The 17,612-nt window shown below is 39.3% G+C and overlaps 1 protein-coding gene across 11 annotated transcripts in view; it reads left to right on the top strand.

Annotated features, from left to right (window-relative positions):
- STOX2 (storkhead box 2) overlaps positions 1–17,612 on the top strand; it is a 144,358-nt gene that overhangs the window by 84,057 nt on the left and 42,689 nt on the right. For 2 of the 11 annotated variants that reach the window (XM_032108036.1, XM_032108033.1), the window contains exon 2: positions 14,257–14,346. The exons of the other annotated variants lie outside the window; for them this stretch is intronic. In XM_032108036.1, the coding sequence (XP_031963927.1) occupies positions 14,271–14,346 (76 nt within the window). In that variant the 5' untranslated portion in view covers positions 14,257–14,270. The remainder of the gene's footprint in view (positions 1–14,256; positions 14,347–17,612) is intronic. 11 annotated transcript variants of the gene reach the window in all.

Here is a 17,612-nt window from a genome sequence, read left to right as displayed (position 1 = left end):
GCATTGGCTAGCTCACAAGATCAATCTTGGTTCAGCTAATAGCTAAAGGCCGTAACTTTCCAGCATGGCTTCCTGAGCTTGTGACACATTGGGTGTCTCTGTAAAAGTGCTGTTTCTTGCAGGAGGCAAATTTCAGCATCTCTGAAGGCTGATAAATTGGACTTGCTGGATTTCAAAATCCACATACCTGACTTTTCATATGGGCCTGAATTGACCCTATCCATGTGCTTAATGGGTTGCCTTTGAAAACATTGCTGGAGTGTAGAGCTGAGTACAGTCACCGTTGTCTCTCTGCAGAGCTGCCAAAGTATCCATCAAAATTATGTCCCCATGCCCTGTCAATTCATAGACGAGCATGACAGAAATATGCTTCCTGAAATAAAGTTCAGGTGTGTTGTGTAGATGTGGAGGGAGACAACTGTGTGTGGTGATTTTCCAGAATTTGTCTGTGTATGCACATGGTCAAGCCCTCCCAAGAGACCCTCTGTGCACATTCACTGATGTTCACAGGAATCATCCTTTTGCTGTGTATGTACAAAATAACTTTGCTGCATGTGCTGGGTGCCATAACATATTCATACAGGTTATATATCATTTTACTTTATATGTATATATTTATATGTATCTTCTTTTTAAAACTGCTCTTTCTAATCTCTGCCCTTCTGAAGGTTTTATGTATTACTTGTTAACATAACATCAGAGCACATCCATTTAATATGTTTTATTTGAGGAGACTGGGTTTTATACTAATATGAGTGTATTTTGTTTATGCTTTGTGTACATCTGCAGGTGTTTATTTAGATGTGCCTGCTGTTAGTAATTGTAATTGGAGATGTGTTTCCTAGCAAGACGAAAATATAAACATTGAAAAAACAATGCAAATGGTAGAAAATATAGGATATAAAACAGTAAATATGATAAAAAAGTGATGGAATTTTCATAATAGACCTAAGTTTAAAAAGAAACTGAAGAATTTCCTCTCAGCAGTCTTTGAATTTGTCACTTCTTGTTTTAGCTTTAGAAGTGTTTTTAAACACCATTGTAGCACTGAGATTCTCACAGGGCATTGACTTTGTTCACTTTAGTCCGTGATCCAATCTAACTGTCTAGTGGGTGCTTAATCAGAGTACCTCCAAAATCCATGATTTTAGAGTCTGAAGCTACAATTCCACATTTAAAAAAAGTAGCATTTTAAATTCTAGTGCACAGTGAAAACATATCAAATGTATTTTACAGGATTTGGAACCTATATTTTGTGAACTCTTGAAAAAAGTATGTGGTTTTAATCTCTATTAGCTAATTTAGAAGCAGCAGCAAAGGTCAAATGTTAAATGTTTAATTTGGTTTCTCTAATTGTAGGATCATTAAAAACGACCTAGTAGGCCATAGGGTCAGATTCTTCTTTGTATACCAGTACAATTCTATTGATTTTTAACTGAGTTATTGCTAGTTTATTGTAGCGTGAGAGCAAAAGCAAGGCCTTTGAGTCCATTGCTGGCAACATTAGAATAGTTTCTGTAGACAGAGCCAGGCAACAAAAATTGGACTTCACTTGATGATGCTCAGGGAAGACCAAGGATCATTTGCAGTATGAAAGTCAGCAGGCTTTAGTCCTTCATTTATTAGTGGTGTTAGCTTATTCCCAATTGTCTAACTTAAAGGGAGATCATCATGCTGACATGGAGTAGTACCATACCTATCTCTGCAGTAGCTATCATTGAAATGAGTGGTGTTGCTACTGTGGCAGTGGTGCTTGCAGTGTGGTCTCTCATGTGCATGTAGGCTGGTGATCCTCTGCTTGCACAATGATGAAAGGGGGGATCTACAGCTCTTGGTGCTCATGTGGAGGGGAAGACCCTGGGGCACTTATTTCAAAAGCATGTAGGTGACAGAAGGGGAAGAACTGGAGCCAGAAGTGGTTACTGCTGAGTATTACTTGTAGACTTTCATAAAATCAGGGCAAGATGCCAGGTTTTGTGGTGAGATGTCATGCCTTGCTGAAATGTGCGCTGGTGTGACATCACAGAGTTTACCTTTCCTTCCCATGATCCTGACCTGTGCCTTGCTGTCATTGCAATATGGCAGTCCCTCCTCTTGATTTTACAGCAGAAAAGCAGGCAGAAAACTGAAGTGTTCAAAGGGAGATTTCTCTGAGTGGGGGCTGCAGGACTTTTCCCTGGTAGTTACTCACAACCAGCTATTAAAGCAAAAAAAAGCCAGGAAATCTTTGTGAGCTGTTTTCCATCCCTTTATCTCATCTCTCCCTTCTAGGTAGTCTGATGTCTCTTTGTATGTCTGGGTTTTGGCTTCAGTCTTTCCTCAGTACACTTTGTGGTGGGTCACCAAGACTTGTGGGAACATAAAACTTTTGAGGTTGCTCCCCTCTCCGTCAAGTTTGCTTGAGGCTGTTCAAGAGCTATGATGTGGAAGAACTGACAGTGCAGTGCTAAGAGAGACAGCAGTGTCACACCACGCATTCCGTCATGAAACCAAACCCTCCAGGAAGTCTACAAACATGTCTCCTCTGTGGGGACCCTAATTTCAGGTGTCTTAATTCACTTAAGAGTTAGCTCGTAGAAAAATGATGATTAAACCCAAAGCTTTTACTAAATGCAAAAGCTATTTTTAATCCCAATTTCATGTTCTCGTCACTAACGAATGAGCACATTCTTTTCAGATTTTCCCCTTTCCTATTTTCAGCAGTGGAGTGGAATAAGCTAGGTAACTGCTAGAAAACCTGTAGGCTCTGCCCTCTGTTGCAAGGCATAAGTGCTCCTTTCTACTTTGAAGCTAGGATAGTATATTTAATTCGGCATCAAGGGGAACCTTGGATGTGTAAATATTAAAGGAGCAGGCCATAAATAAAGTTGGAACATTCAGCAGCACAACACTGAAATGAAATACATGAAGTGCAGTGTTAGCAAATGTTTATATAAAACATACTACAGTATTGCATTGAACAATTATACCTCTTCTTATCTCAGGCATTTATCTCTAGCTAGAGCCAAGTGGCTTGCACGTTTAAGTTGCTCAGTATTTTTGAAGTCAGTGTGGTAATGAAATATGCTAAGCAGCTGGGTTTTATGTGTGAGCATTTTGGGTATTTTTCTTGGCCTGACTACTTTTGTCTTTGAAGACACAAAAGTAGTCAGAAGGAAAAGGCCAAAGTCTAATGAGTTTAATTGCAGGAACTGATGTTGGTAGTTGCATTTAAACCTTTTCTTTAGTACTTGCATCTCAATTTTGCCATTTTTGGAAGTCTTTTGTATAGAAATACTTATATGAGAGTAAATCCTCTGCCCCCACTCTTGTCACCTCTTTCATGGCCAAAAAGGGTTTGGATGACACAGTCAAGGGTAAGGTGGTGGTACTCTGAGACCCCCTGCACAAGGAGCTGATGGCCTGCCACCAAGCCTGTCTGACCAAGCATTTGTGAAAGGATGGGAGTAGTGCAGGCTAATTTGTTGAATGTCTCATGGCTACTGCCGTGTTGTAAAATTGTAAAAGCTGCCTGAAACCAGTTCAGAGCAGTAGTGAGAGTATATAAAGAATATATATATGGCTTGTTTAAAGAGTTCTAGAAATCGTAGTTACGCTCAGACATTTCTTGATATGGATGGGTTTATTGTATTGGTTTCGTTCTTTGGAAAGCAAAAGGCATAACCTGCTTCGTAGATAAGAAATTCATGTTTGCTGTATAGTGTTTTCTTTTACTGTGTGAATCACGGAAGTTGGAATCTTACATTGCTTGTCCTGCATTCATGATTATAGAAGATGACCTCATTGTGATTGCAGATACAGTTTACATGGAAGAATAGCATTAAGGAGCAAATTAATATTGAATTTATAGCTTTTCTTAGGATAGTTCATCAAATGAGACCAGCCAGCTCTTGTGACATTAGCAAATCTCTGTGCCTTGCCAGTAGTGCAAAGCTTGGAAATACTGCTCTCTGGCTTTGGAGATCAAGGGTGGGATGTGCCTTCTGGTGATTCTCAAAGCATCAGCAGTATGTAACAAGTGAAGCCAAAAGTACTGATGTGTGAAGGGATTTAGAAGCTGTTTCTTATGGGATTTATAGCCATTTTTTCTCAAAAAGTCATTGACAAATCTTCCTCACACCAAAGAAATGAGTTGTATTTTCAAAGACTGTGTCACCAAGAGAAAGAGACCATTTTTATTTGTTTCCTTTACTGTTATCTTGTGGTGTCCACTCAAACACCTTCATACATCTCAGGATCTGACAGTGTCTCTATTCTGAATTATTTTCAAAATAAAATAAAAGTTTTGCCTCTTCATGTGCACTTTACCAGCAACTTTCAGATAGTTTCCTGTGGCATTTATAGGCAGCTTGACCTGTAAAAGGTCAGCAAGTATGAGGAGAATTTCAGAAAATCATATTAAACCACTGATTTTGAGCTGCTAGTATGTCTGCTTTACCTCTGGTTCTCAAGAGATGAGAGTCCATCTGTGCAACAGTAAAACATTTTTGCTCCTGGCCTTTACCCTGAACCCTCCTGCCTTTATCTCACCCTCCCCTCTTCTGGGTGCTTGGCCCCACACAATGACCCTGCTTTCAGGAAAGCTCCCTTCCCACAACTTTGCTTTCTGCTGTCATAAAACACAGGCAGAGCTAGAAGTACAAAGCAAGATCAAGTTTACTTTTACAAGGGAATCAAAACAGAACTCTGACTAATCAACATAAGCCAGGTATCAAGATCTATTTGATTTGGGAGTACAATCAATTTCTCTTCAAGTTACTGTAAAATTAAAATACTGTATTTGGAGAGAGAATATTTATGTTTTTTGGGTTTTTTTTTTAACTAGGTGGTGTGCACTTATATATTGTCTCTGTATGGATTAATTTACTTATGCCCAAAGGTAGTGGTGCTTTCCTCACATATAGTCAGGATGTTTTACTGGGAAGCAGTGCAGTGCAAATCAGTGTCTTCTCAGTAGAGATCAACAAGAAGTCATAGCAAGTTCAATATATTTTGAGGTTTTCTTGCTATCTTTTAATTAAAAACCAGCTTAATTTAAAAATCAAAAACAAATATTGTGCACTGATCATTAGCATGACTCGTTTTGTGATTTGTGGATAAGTTGTTTTGTTGATTTTGCTGATTTGAAGCTTTATGGTTTGGCGGAGAGATAAGGTAGTTGTATTTATTGTTTGCACAAGCAATGTGGTATTTTGTCTGGAGATGACAGTGGTATGTTCAAGTAACAGTTTAAAACTGCTTAAGTAACAGTTTAAAATACAACATACCTGTTTATTACGGAGCCAAAAACTATAGTAAAGTGATTTTGAATTTGTTGACCTAACTTTATGTAGCAGGTAGCAAAGAAACTAATCCCAGAAATATAAATTCAGGTGTAGCATCTGGGATGCTATTGTTCCCCCATTTTTAGGCCATTCATTAGAAAGAAAGAAAATAAAAAAGAAACTAAGAGTGAACGTCAAAATGCTCTGACTTTCAGTCCAGTCATTCTTCTGTGCAAAAAATATTTTTTTAGATCACATGGCTCACTTACGTTGCACTTACCTTCTACTGGCAAGAGTACTTGTTCTTATTACTCAGACTTTTATATTTGAATTAAAATAAATAGGCATATTGCAAGTGGAAGAACATATAATCACTCTGTTGCCTCACAATTCTTTTGAGGTCAAGAATTTGAAAACAGGAACCTATAGTGTGGTTTGTGAACACAATAGGAACAGCTGGTGCTCAGCACTTTTGAAAATGAGGTCACTTTATTCTTGGTTGAAATGTGCAAAATGGGTCATCTGGGCATAGGCTTAAGACAAAGGCTGAGCACGTGGCCATTTATAACCAAGTTGTCCATGTTTCCAGAACTAGTTGGTTAAAAGGATTCAGTGAAACAAGGAAACACTGGGGTAGATCTGCACTTTCCCAACTTTGGAAGCATAGCTCCTTATCTTCTGCTAGGAAAACAAATCAGTGCCATGTATTTTCAAAGATCTACTCATGCTGAGGATGACATCATCCATATTTTCCACAGTCACCCCTCCCTCTGATGCCTTTCTGCTCGTCCTTCACATAACCTACTTTAGGAAACACTGCTCTATTGTGCAGTCCTTGGGAACACTGCCTCTCCACCAGTCTCAGCCCTGGGACTTCCCTGGTCCTGCCAGCAAAACAAAGGAGAAAATCCCAAACATGCACAAACTGTGTAGCATCACTATCAAAATCTAATGATGCATTAGGAAAGATAACAAGAACTCTACTTAGATTTGACTTCTGATTTTCATTATAAGTATTCTATTCAAAATATATGTAAGTTAATGGCATTAAGGCCACATTTTACACTTTTGTTACTTGAACAGCTGTTGCTAACACATACAAGGTGATAGCATGAGTCACAGGATACAGGTATATCAGAACTGGCAAATTTGAGACTGATACTGATTGCTGTTGAATGTTGGATGCCATGTGTAAGAAGTTTGGCATGAGAACTTATATTACGTTCAGTAAGAGCGTGCAGGTCTTGAATTCCAGACCCTGCCTCCAGTCATTCCAATAGCCTGTACAGACTGGCATCTGATTGAACACCTTGAGTGTCAAGATCATAGGAAAGATTCAGACTGGAAGGGATCCCAGGTGATTGTAGTCCAACCTCTTCCTTGTGAGGCCATGCCGTTCCTCTCAAGCGGAGTTGAATCTTTGTGCTCAAACAATGCTTTTTAAATCAAAGTAAATCAAAGTAAATTCTGTTAATTTAGTTGAGGAGTAGTACATGCAAATCACACTGGCTTTAATTTTAGCCCAAGCTAAAATAAATTGCACTCCTAATTCAAGGACTACTCATTTTGTCATTAATGATTTTACCTAGGAGAGTATTTTGTTAATCTAGCCATTTATTGCTTTAGTTGCAAACCCCAATGATTTTATTGATTGCACAACACTTCTGTATCTTTGTTCACATTTTTCATGAAGTTTGGTGACTTGTTGATGGAATAACCCAAGAAAGTATGTAGTGACATTGGCAAGAATAAACAAAGCAGAAGGGGAAAAAACCACTCTGTTCCCAAATCCTGTGTACTTTGCCTCCCAAGGTGGACTTGTGCTGGAATTATTCAGGGCTGTATCTCATAGCTAGCACCACATTTCAGATGAGCCCATAGGAATGCTTCTCATTATTTTCTTATAACTGTAAATTTCATTTACTGAGGCAGGCTTGAAGATTGTCTTTGTATGAGTGAGGTGACTTGCCTGTCTAAACCAGGCTTACATTTTGGCTAGTCTTTAACAAGAGCTGTCGAAATGTCTTGGGGTGACTTTATGATGTTGTATCCCCTATCACTGCTCTATGCCCAGAAATTAACTTCGTGCCTTTCTGTGCCTTTAAACTGAGCCTGAGAGGGGGGAGAGGAAAAAATCAAGCAAACTCTTCAAAGCAGTTTTTTCAAGGACACAGACCCACACTCTCTGCTTCTAACAGCAGCAAGAGCGGAGGAAGCACCCTTGTTGCTCTTCAGCCAGCTTTCAGCTCCTTTTCTCCGGAGGGAGACGGAGAGTTGAACTTTGTTTTCCTGGGACTTTGGTTTTTTCCCTTCTTCTCTTCTGGACTGTTTCAACATCAGAACACATCAGGAGAATTTTCCACCGAGGCCCTGGAGGTGGGCCCACCACGACCCAGCTCCAAGGAGGAGGGGAGAGACCACACCTATGGAAGGACTCTGAAATCTTCCCAGGTTTCTCTCCAGAGTGAGAGGTTTTATTATTTAGCATTATTATCCTTTTCCTGTGTGTTTGTTACATAAATAGTTTTTACCTCTTTCACTTTCCTCCAAGGAAAATTTATTTTTTCCCGAACCTGGTTGGGGAGGGATGGTTATAACCTGCCTTCTATCAGAGGATATTTTCCTCCAAATTTGTCCAAACCAGCACATGAAATGAGCACGGAGGAATCCAACAAAGTGGTGATAGCAGCAGTACAAGGAGTTCTGGACTTGAAAAGCAGAACCCAATTAGACATTTCCATGGTTGGCAATGTGCAATGAGAACTAAGCTGGTATATCAGCACACATAGTTGCAGAACAGTGTTGCTTGTATCATGTGTGTTGTAGGTTTAGATTTGAAAAGTGTTTCTCTTCAGTCGAAGAAACTTTCATTGGGCAGTGATATGATAATTGACAGCTAAGTACTTATTATGAAGATGCATAACAGGTTGGGCTTTTTTCTCTGTACCACAAGACAGTCAAAAATACTACCTTTTGATACCATATTGCTTTTAGTTTTACCAGTAGAAGAAAGCACTTAAAAAGGAAAGCATACGATTCCCACAGTGTCTTTCTGTTTCAAAGGTCCGACTTGGATGAATTGCTGCACTGAAGTGTAATTAATCACTAGCTGCGAGATGGAACAAGGGTGGCTGGTATAGCAGATAGAAGAAAAATTGTCTGCAGGATGCACAGATGAATGGGCCATGTCTGGAGGAGCATTGGTATTGTCTATCTTGTTTTCATGACACAAATTGTGTCTCCCTTTTGACTTCATCCTGAGTTCTAGTAGACAGTTTTCAGGTCATGAGAGAGGCTGTTCCAGCTTTTGCAATCACTGTATTTGATTCTGGCTTTGCAGAAGAGGTATTTAAAGTGTAATGGTAGTATTTACTAGTCATTTGTATTTCATTTCATCCTCAGTTGAAACTGTTGTTGAACTAATAAATACAACGCTCTTCTTCAGTTACTTCTGTGGGCTATCAGGTGTAGTCACTTCCATCCTTGCAGAAGTTGCATGCTAAAGAAGCCATGTTTAATGTGGATTCCATTTAGAAAAGAATCATTTTTGGCATCCCTGCCGTACGTTTTTTGTGACCACGTTTTGTTTCTTAATCAGAGCTGAGAGGTTTGTGCATGTGTTATGTGGATAAAATTCTTTGTCCTATAATAATGTAGCAGTGATTTGGGAGCTCTGTATTGCATTATATAGTTCCCTTGAGGTGAGACATTTTCTTCTAAACTTTCTGCGCAGCCAAGACTTGAAAGCAGCCCTTCGGCAAAGTGTAAATATCAATACAGGTAGGTTGCAAGCCAGTTCTGGTTCTGCTGTAAATATAGTCATTGAAAAATTTGGACTGCATGTGTCCCCTTAATGTGGAACAAGAGGAATAGAGTTGCATCTCAAAGCCTGGGATCTGCTTGGAGATAAACTGTCCTCAGTGCAGAGACCATAAAGCAGTTTTAGGGATGCCTTTAGAGGACAGTGCACAAGCTCAGAGTAGGGTGACTATTAGGAAAAAATAAGGTATATTCTGGGATAGGACTTCTGCATGCTGCAGCTTCAGGGAGACAGCTGTAATCGAACATTTCTGAGACCACAGAGCAGGGCAAGGGGAGAAGCCCAGAGGTGATCCAAAGTTGCCTCCACCAATCTTGACGTTCTCTGGTAAGCAGCAGCAAAAGGAGACCAGAGCATGACCTGGAGAGCTGGGTGTCTGTGCTGCAACAAGAAAGACGATAAAATCCATTGCCTTGGATTGTAAACTTAGGCATTTTAAGCATAAACAGCCCACTGCCTACCAGCTGCTTAGGTCAAACTTAGGGCGCTTTGCTTCCTTAAGGTAGAGACTGCATAACAGCTCTGGTGTCTTCCCCTGTGGAATGCAGTGTAGCTGCTTGCCATACTTAGTGTTGGATGATGTGTCAAACCCCTTGATTCAAACAATATTCAGGGTGTAATTAGCATTGTCTGCAATGTTCTACTATTAACTGTCATAAGAAATATTACTGAACATCTTACCTGTGTTAAAATCTTATTCACATGCTTCGAACCTCCCTCCCAACACTTCTGTTGGCTGTAGAAGAAAAGTTTACTTATCAAGTAATGCATGTTTGCATGTATGTATACATATCACAAATACACAGACATATTTGATTCTGTACTTTTTAACTTTTCTGTGTGATTTTTGTACATTCTGTGCTATTTCATTTATTTCAATGTGACTTACTGGGATACTGAACACTTCATCTCCTTTGTTAGGTTTTTGTAGTATTTTTACATTATTAATTGAAAGATGTGGGGGCCTATGTAGATTCTTTGTCATGCATATGAGCACATCATGCTCATGCACATCATCAGGCTTACTTTATTCTATCTCCATGAGTCTTAAGTGTTTTGTGTCTTTTGCTTTTTGCGCATATGCTAAATCACATACATAATGCTTTTGTTTTGGTTTTGTGGACAGATGACTCCCAAACTCTTGAGACCCTTTGTGATTCCCCTTGTCATTAGGAATACTTATATCAATGTATATTTTTAGAAATATTTACTATGCTTTGTGTATTGGAGCAAAATTAATTTGAAATACTCTTGGAGAGCGTGCACAATGTTTTGTTTATGTTGCTACAGTGGATTTTCATTCTTATTTCATTTAATTAATACATTTTTGCCCAACAGTAATACTGAGTTCTTCAAATGTTTAGCATCAGATGCTTTTGTCTTAGTCTTTTTCAAGGGTATTTTGTCCAACAAACTTAAGTCTTTGCTGTTTTAAATTGATTTTCAGGGTAATTCTTGGGTGTCTGTCACATTGTAAAAATACTTGTTGTTTGATTCTGAGGGGAAAGAGTGGGAAGGGACAATTTCTTAGGACCCATAATAATAGTGAAGTTTTGGTTTAGCCTGACCTCTGCTGGGTAAGTCTTGGACTTGGCTCTTCCTCCCTATCCCAACACAACACTGCTCTCTTTTTGTATGGTCAGTGACCTGTCCATGACCAGAAGTTCAAGTCTTGACTCTACAAGCACAGATTCACCTAAATTCAAGTACCTGATGTGCAGCTGAGGAGAGGATGTCCTTCTATTCTTATTGTACTTACTTATTTTTTATTGCAGTTGGGCACATAAAATAAAGGATTGTAAATCCTGCAAAGCCTTAAACTCTGTGTACTGAAAGAGAAATAAGATGCAAGAGAGATGGAAGTGTAAAATATATGCAGAATGAAATATTCTCCTACATTTTATACTGCCAGCAAATTCTGTCACTGAAATAATAGTGCAGCAAAGAAGAATCCAGATTATTAACTATTGTGTGCAAGAGAAACATCACATTTTAATTTGGGGAGTATGGAATAAATCATCCTTTGGGAGCCTGGGAGCTTTTATTGCCTCTTTTTGCAGAAGCGCCATTACCTTCCCAATCCCTGTGTGGAAGAGCTGTGTTAAAAACAACTTCTAGAAATGATACAGGAATTGAATTGATTTTTGTTTAAAAAATACCAACAAGGCAAAAAGAGATAGGAGTGATTCTTAACCTTCGGTCATTCAACCATTGTCTGGTAATGAGAACCTGTGTGTGTGTGTGTGTGCCCTACAGAGTGTGTATATAAATGGAGAAAACTGTTGGTATGATAGGGCCTGTCCACTCTGAAATGAATAGTCCTGTCAGCAGCGAGGATGTAGGATGTTGTTTAGCATTTAGGTCACCTCTTTCTAGTGTTTTGATGTTAAGTCTCTGTTTTCCCAAGACCTTGGGAGAGCAATGGGAATTGCCTATCATTGTGCTACCAAAATCTCCAGAACTGTCCTTCACCTAGCGGCAGGTGAAGTTCCTCATGACATCTGCAAGGCGAGACTCAGTAATGTTTGCCTGAGGGTTGTTTAAGACAAAGCTGGGTTACAGGCTTAATACCTGTCATCACTAAGGATGGGAAAAAGGAAAAAATGGAAATGTGGGGTACCATATTCTCTCATGTCAGCTTGACTTGACTGAACAGTGCTGTAAGGGAAACGGTGTGCATTCGCTGTTGTGGCACATGTTCAATATGGATCTGTGCTGGGTGGTGGGGATGTAAGTGATACTTGTTTTATGAGGTGTTATGGAACTTCGAGAACTTGTTAAAAGCTGTGGCTATAACTTGCTGATCTTTTTTTTTTCCCTGAGAACTGACACCTAGAGACCGTGAAACTAGCTTGATTTCTTAACAAGTAAAAACACTGGAAGGAAACGAAAACCTCAAAAGCCTTTGAGGTTAATTCTAGCTGCTTATACTCAGTTGTATTTTTCTTTAAGTATGTAAAGTAAAGGATGTCCTAGTGCATGGGGAAATAGGGCTTCTCATCTCTAACTAAGCTTATATTTCTTGTGTGGAGGTACAAGCTCTGCTATGAAGACAATGGAGTTCATGGAGGTGAAGTGTAATACCTGGTTGTGTATTCTCAGGAGACAGTATGCCTGTGTAACTAAATGCATAACAAGAAATAGAGATTGGTAACCCATGGAGGCAACCACTGGAAAATTAATCTATCTCTCAGGTAGATTACATGCCTAGACTGGGAGAGATAATGGGTAGATATTAACAGGATGTTGAGCTAATTGCTGACACAGAGCTGGTTCCCTTTCTTTCTTGACTTTGAAGATTAATTACAACCTGAAAGTGGACCAAGAAAGAAAAATAAAATATTAAAAAACCCTCAGAACAATCCTACAGTCCCCAAACCTCACCCACCCCCTCCAAACCAACAAACAAAAACCTGAAAACAACCAAACATCCAACCCCAAAAAAAGTTTTTGAGAATCAGTTTTGGATACCAGGTTGTGGCAATGAGTCGAAGTGCTGCTGCCTGGTAGGAATTCTGACTTCCTCAGTAAACTGGGTAGAAATTCTTCCTCTCCACACCACCAGGTTATCCCCTGATTTGGAGTGCTGAGCAGCATTTGGAGGCTGTGGTTTCCACCCTGCTTCCAGTCCTGGCATATTCCAGGCCAGCAGCAAGGGCCTGTATCCAAACAGATGCTTGGAAGATGTGTTCAGGATGCTCAACCTATTTAGCAGTGGTTTTCATGTGCCACCCACAAAGGGCCATACCTTCATTTCCCATGGCCACGTGAAGAGCTTGTTAGTTCTGTCTCTTTGGTCTGGATAGCCAAGGGTGATGATGCTTGTTTGCTTGTAGGTCTGCCCTGGTCATAGACTTGTCCAGTTTTGCTTTGAAGGAAAACAATTTTCTAGACACCTTCCCCTTTAAAATCCAGGACTTCATAATGCATGGTATCAGCATCTACTGGGAAGCCCCTCAGGAGAGGGCTCTCTCTCTCACTTTTTACTTTTTTGTTTGTTTGCCTTTTAGCTTAAATTTAAAAGAATTGCACCCATTTCCCTAATGCTGTAGATGTTTTTTCTCTCATGAGTTTAAAAACTGTCTGTATTTTTTCTTCATAACTGTTTAGATGCCTTCCTGCTCTCCCTCCACCCCTGCTTCCTTCATTTTCCATCTCATTCTGGAAGAACATTTCCCCTTTCTCATTATATTGTATGTGCTCTTTTGCTGTCCCCCATCACTATCAGCCCTCCCTCCATCCTTTCAGGCAGGATAGAGCACACTTCTAATCACCCGTACTTTTTATCTTCTTTCTGAATCTTAAGCACAGCTTTTCTGATCTCTCTGTGTGTTCTGGAGCAGAACATGCCAGGATCGGGACAGGGTGAGGCTGAAAGTAAAATCACTGAAGCAATAATTGAGAGTCATCTTGAAAGTAAAAAGTTAACTTTGTGATTCATTATCTTCTTTACAAGAGCTGGAAGGTTCTTTCCATGTTTGTACATTTAAAGTGCTTGCATTTTGAATGAGCTCAGGAGATTATTTGAAGATGTAAGGTGCTGGAATGAGAGTTTCAAATGCATTGTTCGAGCATATTTATGTGCTTTGGAGTTGGGCATTTGTCGCACCAAAACATTTAAACTGCTCTCTGGTTTTTTTTGTTTTGTTGGGTTTTGGTTTGGTTTTTTTTCCTCCTTTTAAAGGGGTGCAAGGGGGTTAGTCAGAGAATAGGGATAATGGCTTTAACAAATGGAAATAGTTTGTGTGAATAATTCCAGAAGCAAGTCCTCATTCAAGCGTTATTAGAAACACATTTAAAATCACTTCCACTCATACATTGTTGTGTGCATCCTTTGGGTTTGTAATAGAAGGCGGCACAAAATTAACTCCCAGTATAAGGAATTCTCTTTCTGAAGAGATTGCAGGGCAACATCTGTGGTACTCCTGAAAGATCATAATTTTCTTTCTCTTTTTTTTCCTCTTTTTTTTCCCTTTTCATATGCTCAGAATTTACCTGGATTTTTGTGGCAGCTTTCTACAAAAGTACAAAATCCAGTTAGATAAAGCAGAAGTTCAGGATGAAGTTTCTAGCTAAAATCCTTTTCTGCTTCTGAAAGTTTACCTGTGTCTTAGTTTACTGCACTTTCAAAAAGTTTGTGCTACTTTTTAATGGACATTTTATTTTTTTCAGCTAATAGCTGGTTAATGAATAGCCCTGACTGTTGCAAGGTTACAAGAATGATGCATCCAATACAAGAGAGGCATGGGGACATTTCCAGTGGTATGTCTACCTTGTTTTGTGAGACACTATTTATCATTAAATTGACGTTTAAAACAGCTGGTGTTAGGTGCTTCACTTTGTGAGAGGCAGGAATTATGTCACAAGACTTGTCTCTTTTACATCTTGGTAATAGATAATGAATATTAAACGATGCTATTAAGGATCTGGACTCCAGTAAGAGGCAGTAGTAAGACTTGCAGATAATGTACTCTTGACAACAGAGCTCAGGCTCTCATCACAGAGATGACAGACAAATGCCTGAATGTTGTGTCCAGGTTTCAAGAACCTGTACACCAGTTGAATCCTCTTTTCACAATTCTTGTTTATTATTGCTATTTGATATGTTCATGTGCAGTGAGAAAATGACAGCTTTTCATGGGCTTTGAGCGTGGATGAGCTTTAAGACAAAACCACAGCAGATCTTTAAAACAGTTTGGGAGCTTTTGCCATGCAGGAACCAAAGCTTGTTTTTCCAGGGTATTTTTGTATACTTTAGAAATGGGTGATACAGAATGCTTTGCTTAGTATGATTTGTTCACTTCCAGAAAGGTTACCCTTTCTGATCCCTTGAATATCAAAGTAGGAACAAACTGAGGGCTGTTAGTCTCTTCCTACCTAAATGCTTGGTTAGGTGCTCCAGATCTTATTCCCAGGAGCAAATTGTCTGTTCCTGAGACTCCCACCTCATTCATTGAAGTTGCTTAATCTGCAGCATTGTACCAGGTCCAGCCTGACCTGAAAAACCCTGCTAGCTCCACATTCTTCCAGCAGCAAGCCTTTGCTGATAAGCTTGACAGTGTCCTTCTGAGCTGATAAGCAACTTGCAAGGTGGGGAGGATGAAATCATGCTCTAGACAACATTGCCATTCTTGTTCCTTTGCTTGTGGCATGACGTTATCAGTTCAGAATCAAGATTTGAAATTAAAAATAAACATTTTCAAAGCAGTCCTACTGCCCTGCAGCGGTTTCTCTTAATGCTTGCTCCTTTGTAGCCTGTCTTCCAGGTATTCAGATGCTGCTCCAGCTAACATTCTTCCCACAGCTGCCTTCTGGTAGGGGCCTGATTCTGAAGACAGAGGCACTTGGGGTCTTTGAGTCTCACCTCTTGCAACTGCTGCAGGTGACTGTTAAACCTTTCCATAAGTGATCCATTTTTAAACCAGATTTTGTCCCCGCTGTTCCTCTTAGAAGACTGTGCCATTACTCACTGCTGTCATGGCTAGCAGTATTGGTCTCAGTTCCAGTCTTGATTTTCTGTTTGCTGAAACTGCTGTTTTCTGGGTGATGCATGGTGAGTGTCTCCCCCAGTGCTGGCTGACTTGGATCCTTACTGTTTGTTCTGCCTAAATGCACAGCTTAGCTTAAAGAATAGTAAACTTCTGTGGTGCAAAACTAGGTATTTTTTAAGGTTTACATTTTAGGTTAGAAGAAGAATTCTTGAGGCAGTGACATTAGATACTAAGTTTTTGGATAGAACCTGTTCTGTAGTATATCAGCTTTTTCCTTTTGGTTTCTTTTCAGTTTGTTTTCTGTGTGAGTGAGATGGACAAGATCTCTGTCTCAGACTTAAAATATTCCTGCTTTTTTCTTGAAACATTTCTTCAAGCTTTTTTTTTCTTCTTGTATGCATGTAATACTTAATGCCCTCCATCTGCATAACAGTGTTTTGTATATAATTCTAAAAACTCCCTTAGGACTGTAGACTTTTTAAAATGGAGCAATTTAAACATTTTCCACACAAACAGGCACTTGGGGCAAATGTCATTATAAAAATCGTAAGAATATTTGTTCGATATTTTCACTGGTTTTTGTTTGTTTTTTTTTTTCTTTTAAGACCTGCCTCTCCAGTCACAGTGGAAATTGCAAGTCAGAGAGAGTCAGCATGATTTATGTTTGCTGGCAGAGCAGTAAGAAGTTTGTAAGGCTGGGAAGGTAGACATTAATAAGAAAGAGAAACAATAGACAGCCTTCTCTGCTTCAGTCAACATGGTGCAGGTGTTGAGGCTGATGTAATGCTGTTGCTGCTTTCCTACTCTGAGCTGTACATACATATTTATAAACATATGCAAATCAATCAAGACTCGTGTTTGTAAGATAAATTAATAAAACACAGATTGAGGTGCAATGCTCCAATCCTGCTCAGACTAATGAAAGTTTTCATTTGAAAGTAATGTGTTAAGGTTCTCAAATTTCACATGAGGAAATACATGATACTGGATATTCTTGTAAGGACGTATGTTGAAACTTGTTTTATAAAATTTGAGGCTTGTGTACAGCTGACTAGTAGACAGAGGCTCTATTTTGTGGAGGTTTTGGGATTCTAAGGAAATCGTTTTCTGATTTGAAACAGAGCTCCAAAGTAGACAGATTTCATGTGGAAGAAAATCCAAAACCCAGTATTTTTAGATCACATAAAACACTTAATTCCAGCAGGATCAGACTGGTTTGTTTCAAATTTGACTGTTTAAGTGTTTTAAATATTGCTCTACCTAATGCAGTCTTTCAGAACAAACTAATTTGAAGGGAGAGAAAGAAACACTTCTTGCAGGAATGCCGTAACAGGAAGTTCTGACATTTGTCAAAATATTTCTCCCTCTTTCTAAAATTAATATGCAAAAAAGTATGGTTTTCTGATACATTTTAGTATCAGTGGAATTGTATTCTACACAGTAGGATGTCTGCCATTCTTTGTGACTATGTCATCTGTGTTTTGGGGAGATATTCCAGCAGTGGGTGGAGAAATGCAGGATTCTTCCTGTCTTCTGCATGTTATTTTCCACTAGAATGGTCAGTATCTGATGTCTAATAGACCATATTTCTTGGGAAACTCAATTATTGTAGGTGATGGTTTTTACCAAATCTTTGGAACTACTGGTGAAAATGGGTACATGCTGTCTCTGTAAGAACTATCTTTAAACACATTCTTGGATTGTGTGCTTGCTGCTTATATCCTTGTTTATTCCAGCTGCGTGTCCTTACTTTGTTCAAGTCTTGATGGTCTGTCGGACATGACAAGCAAAAGCTTGCTTTTGAAAAACTGTCCCTTTGTAGTTGAAATCAGCGCGCTGATAGACCTGAACCCAGATGCCATGAAAATGAATGGAATTTAGTAAGCCTTTTTAAAGCCCTTTGAAAATTCCAGCTGTCATATGGACCTGCTGTCAGGATGGTGACTGTGTCAGTCATTTTAGTGGTGAATGGCCATATTACCATGCAGTTTTGTGATAACTGAGCAGTTCTTACCTGTAACTGCTGGCTCCCAGAGC

This window comes from Corvus moneduloides, chromosome 5, assembly GCF_009650955.1.
Source record: "Corvus moneduloides isolate bCorMon1 chromosome 5, bCorMon1.pri, whole genome shotgun sequence".
Taxonomy (NCBI): domain Eukaryota; kingdom Metazoa; phylum Chordata; class Aves; order Passeriformes; family Corvidae; genus Corvus; species Corvus moneduloides.
The sequence above is the reverse complement of the archived record's forward strand: the minus strand, read 5'-3'. Positions and strand labels throughout refer to the sequence as shown.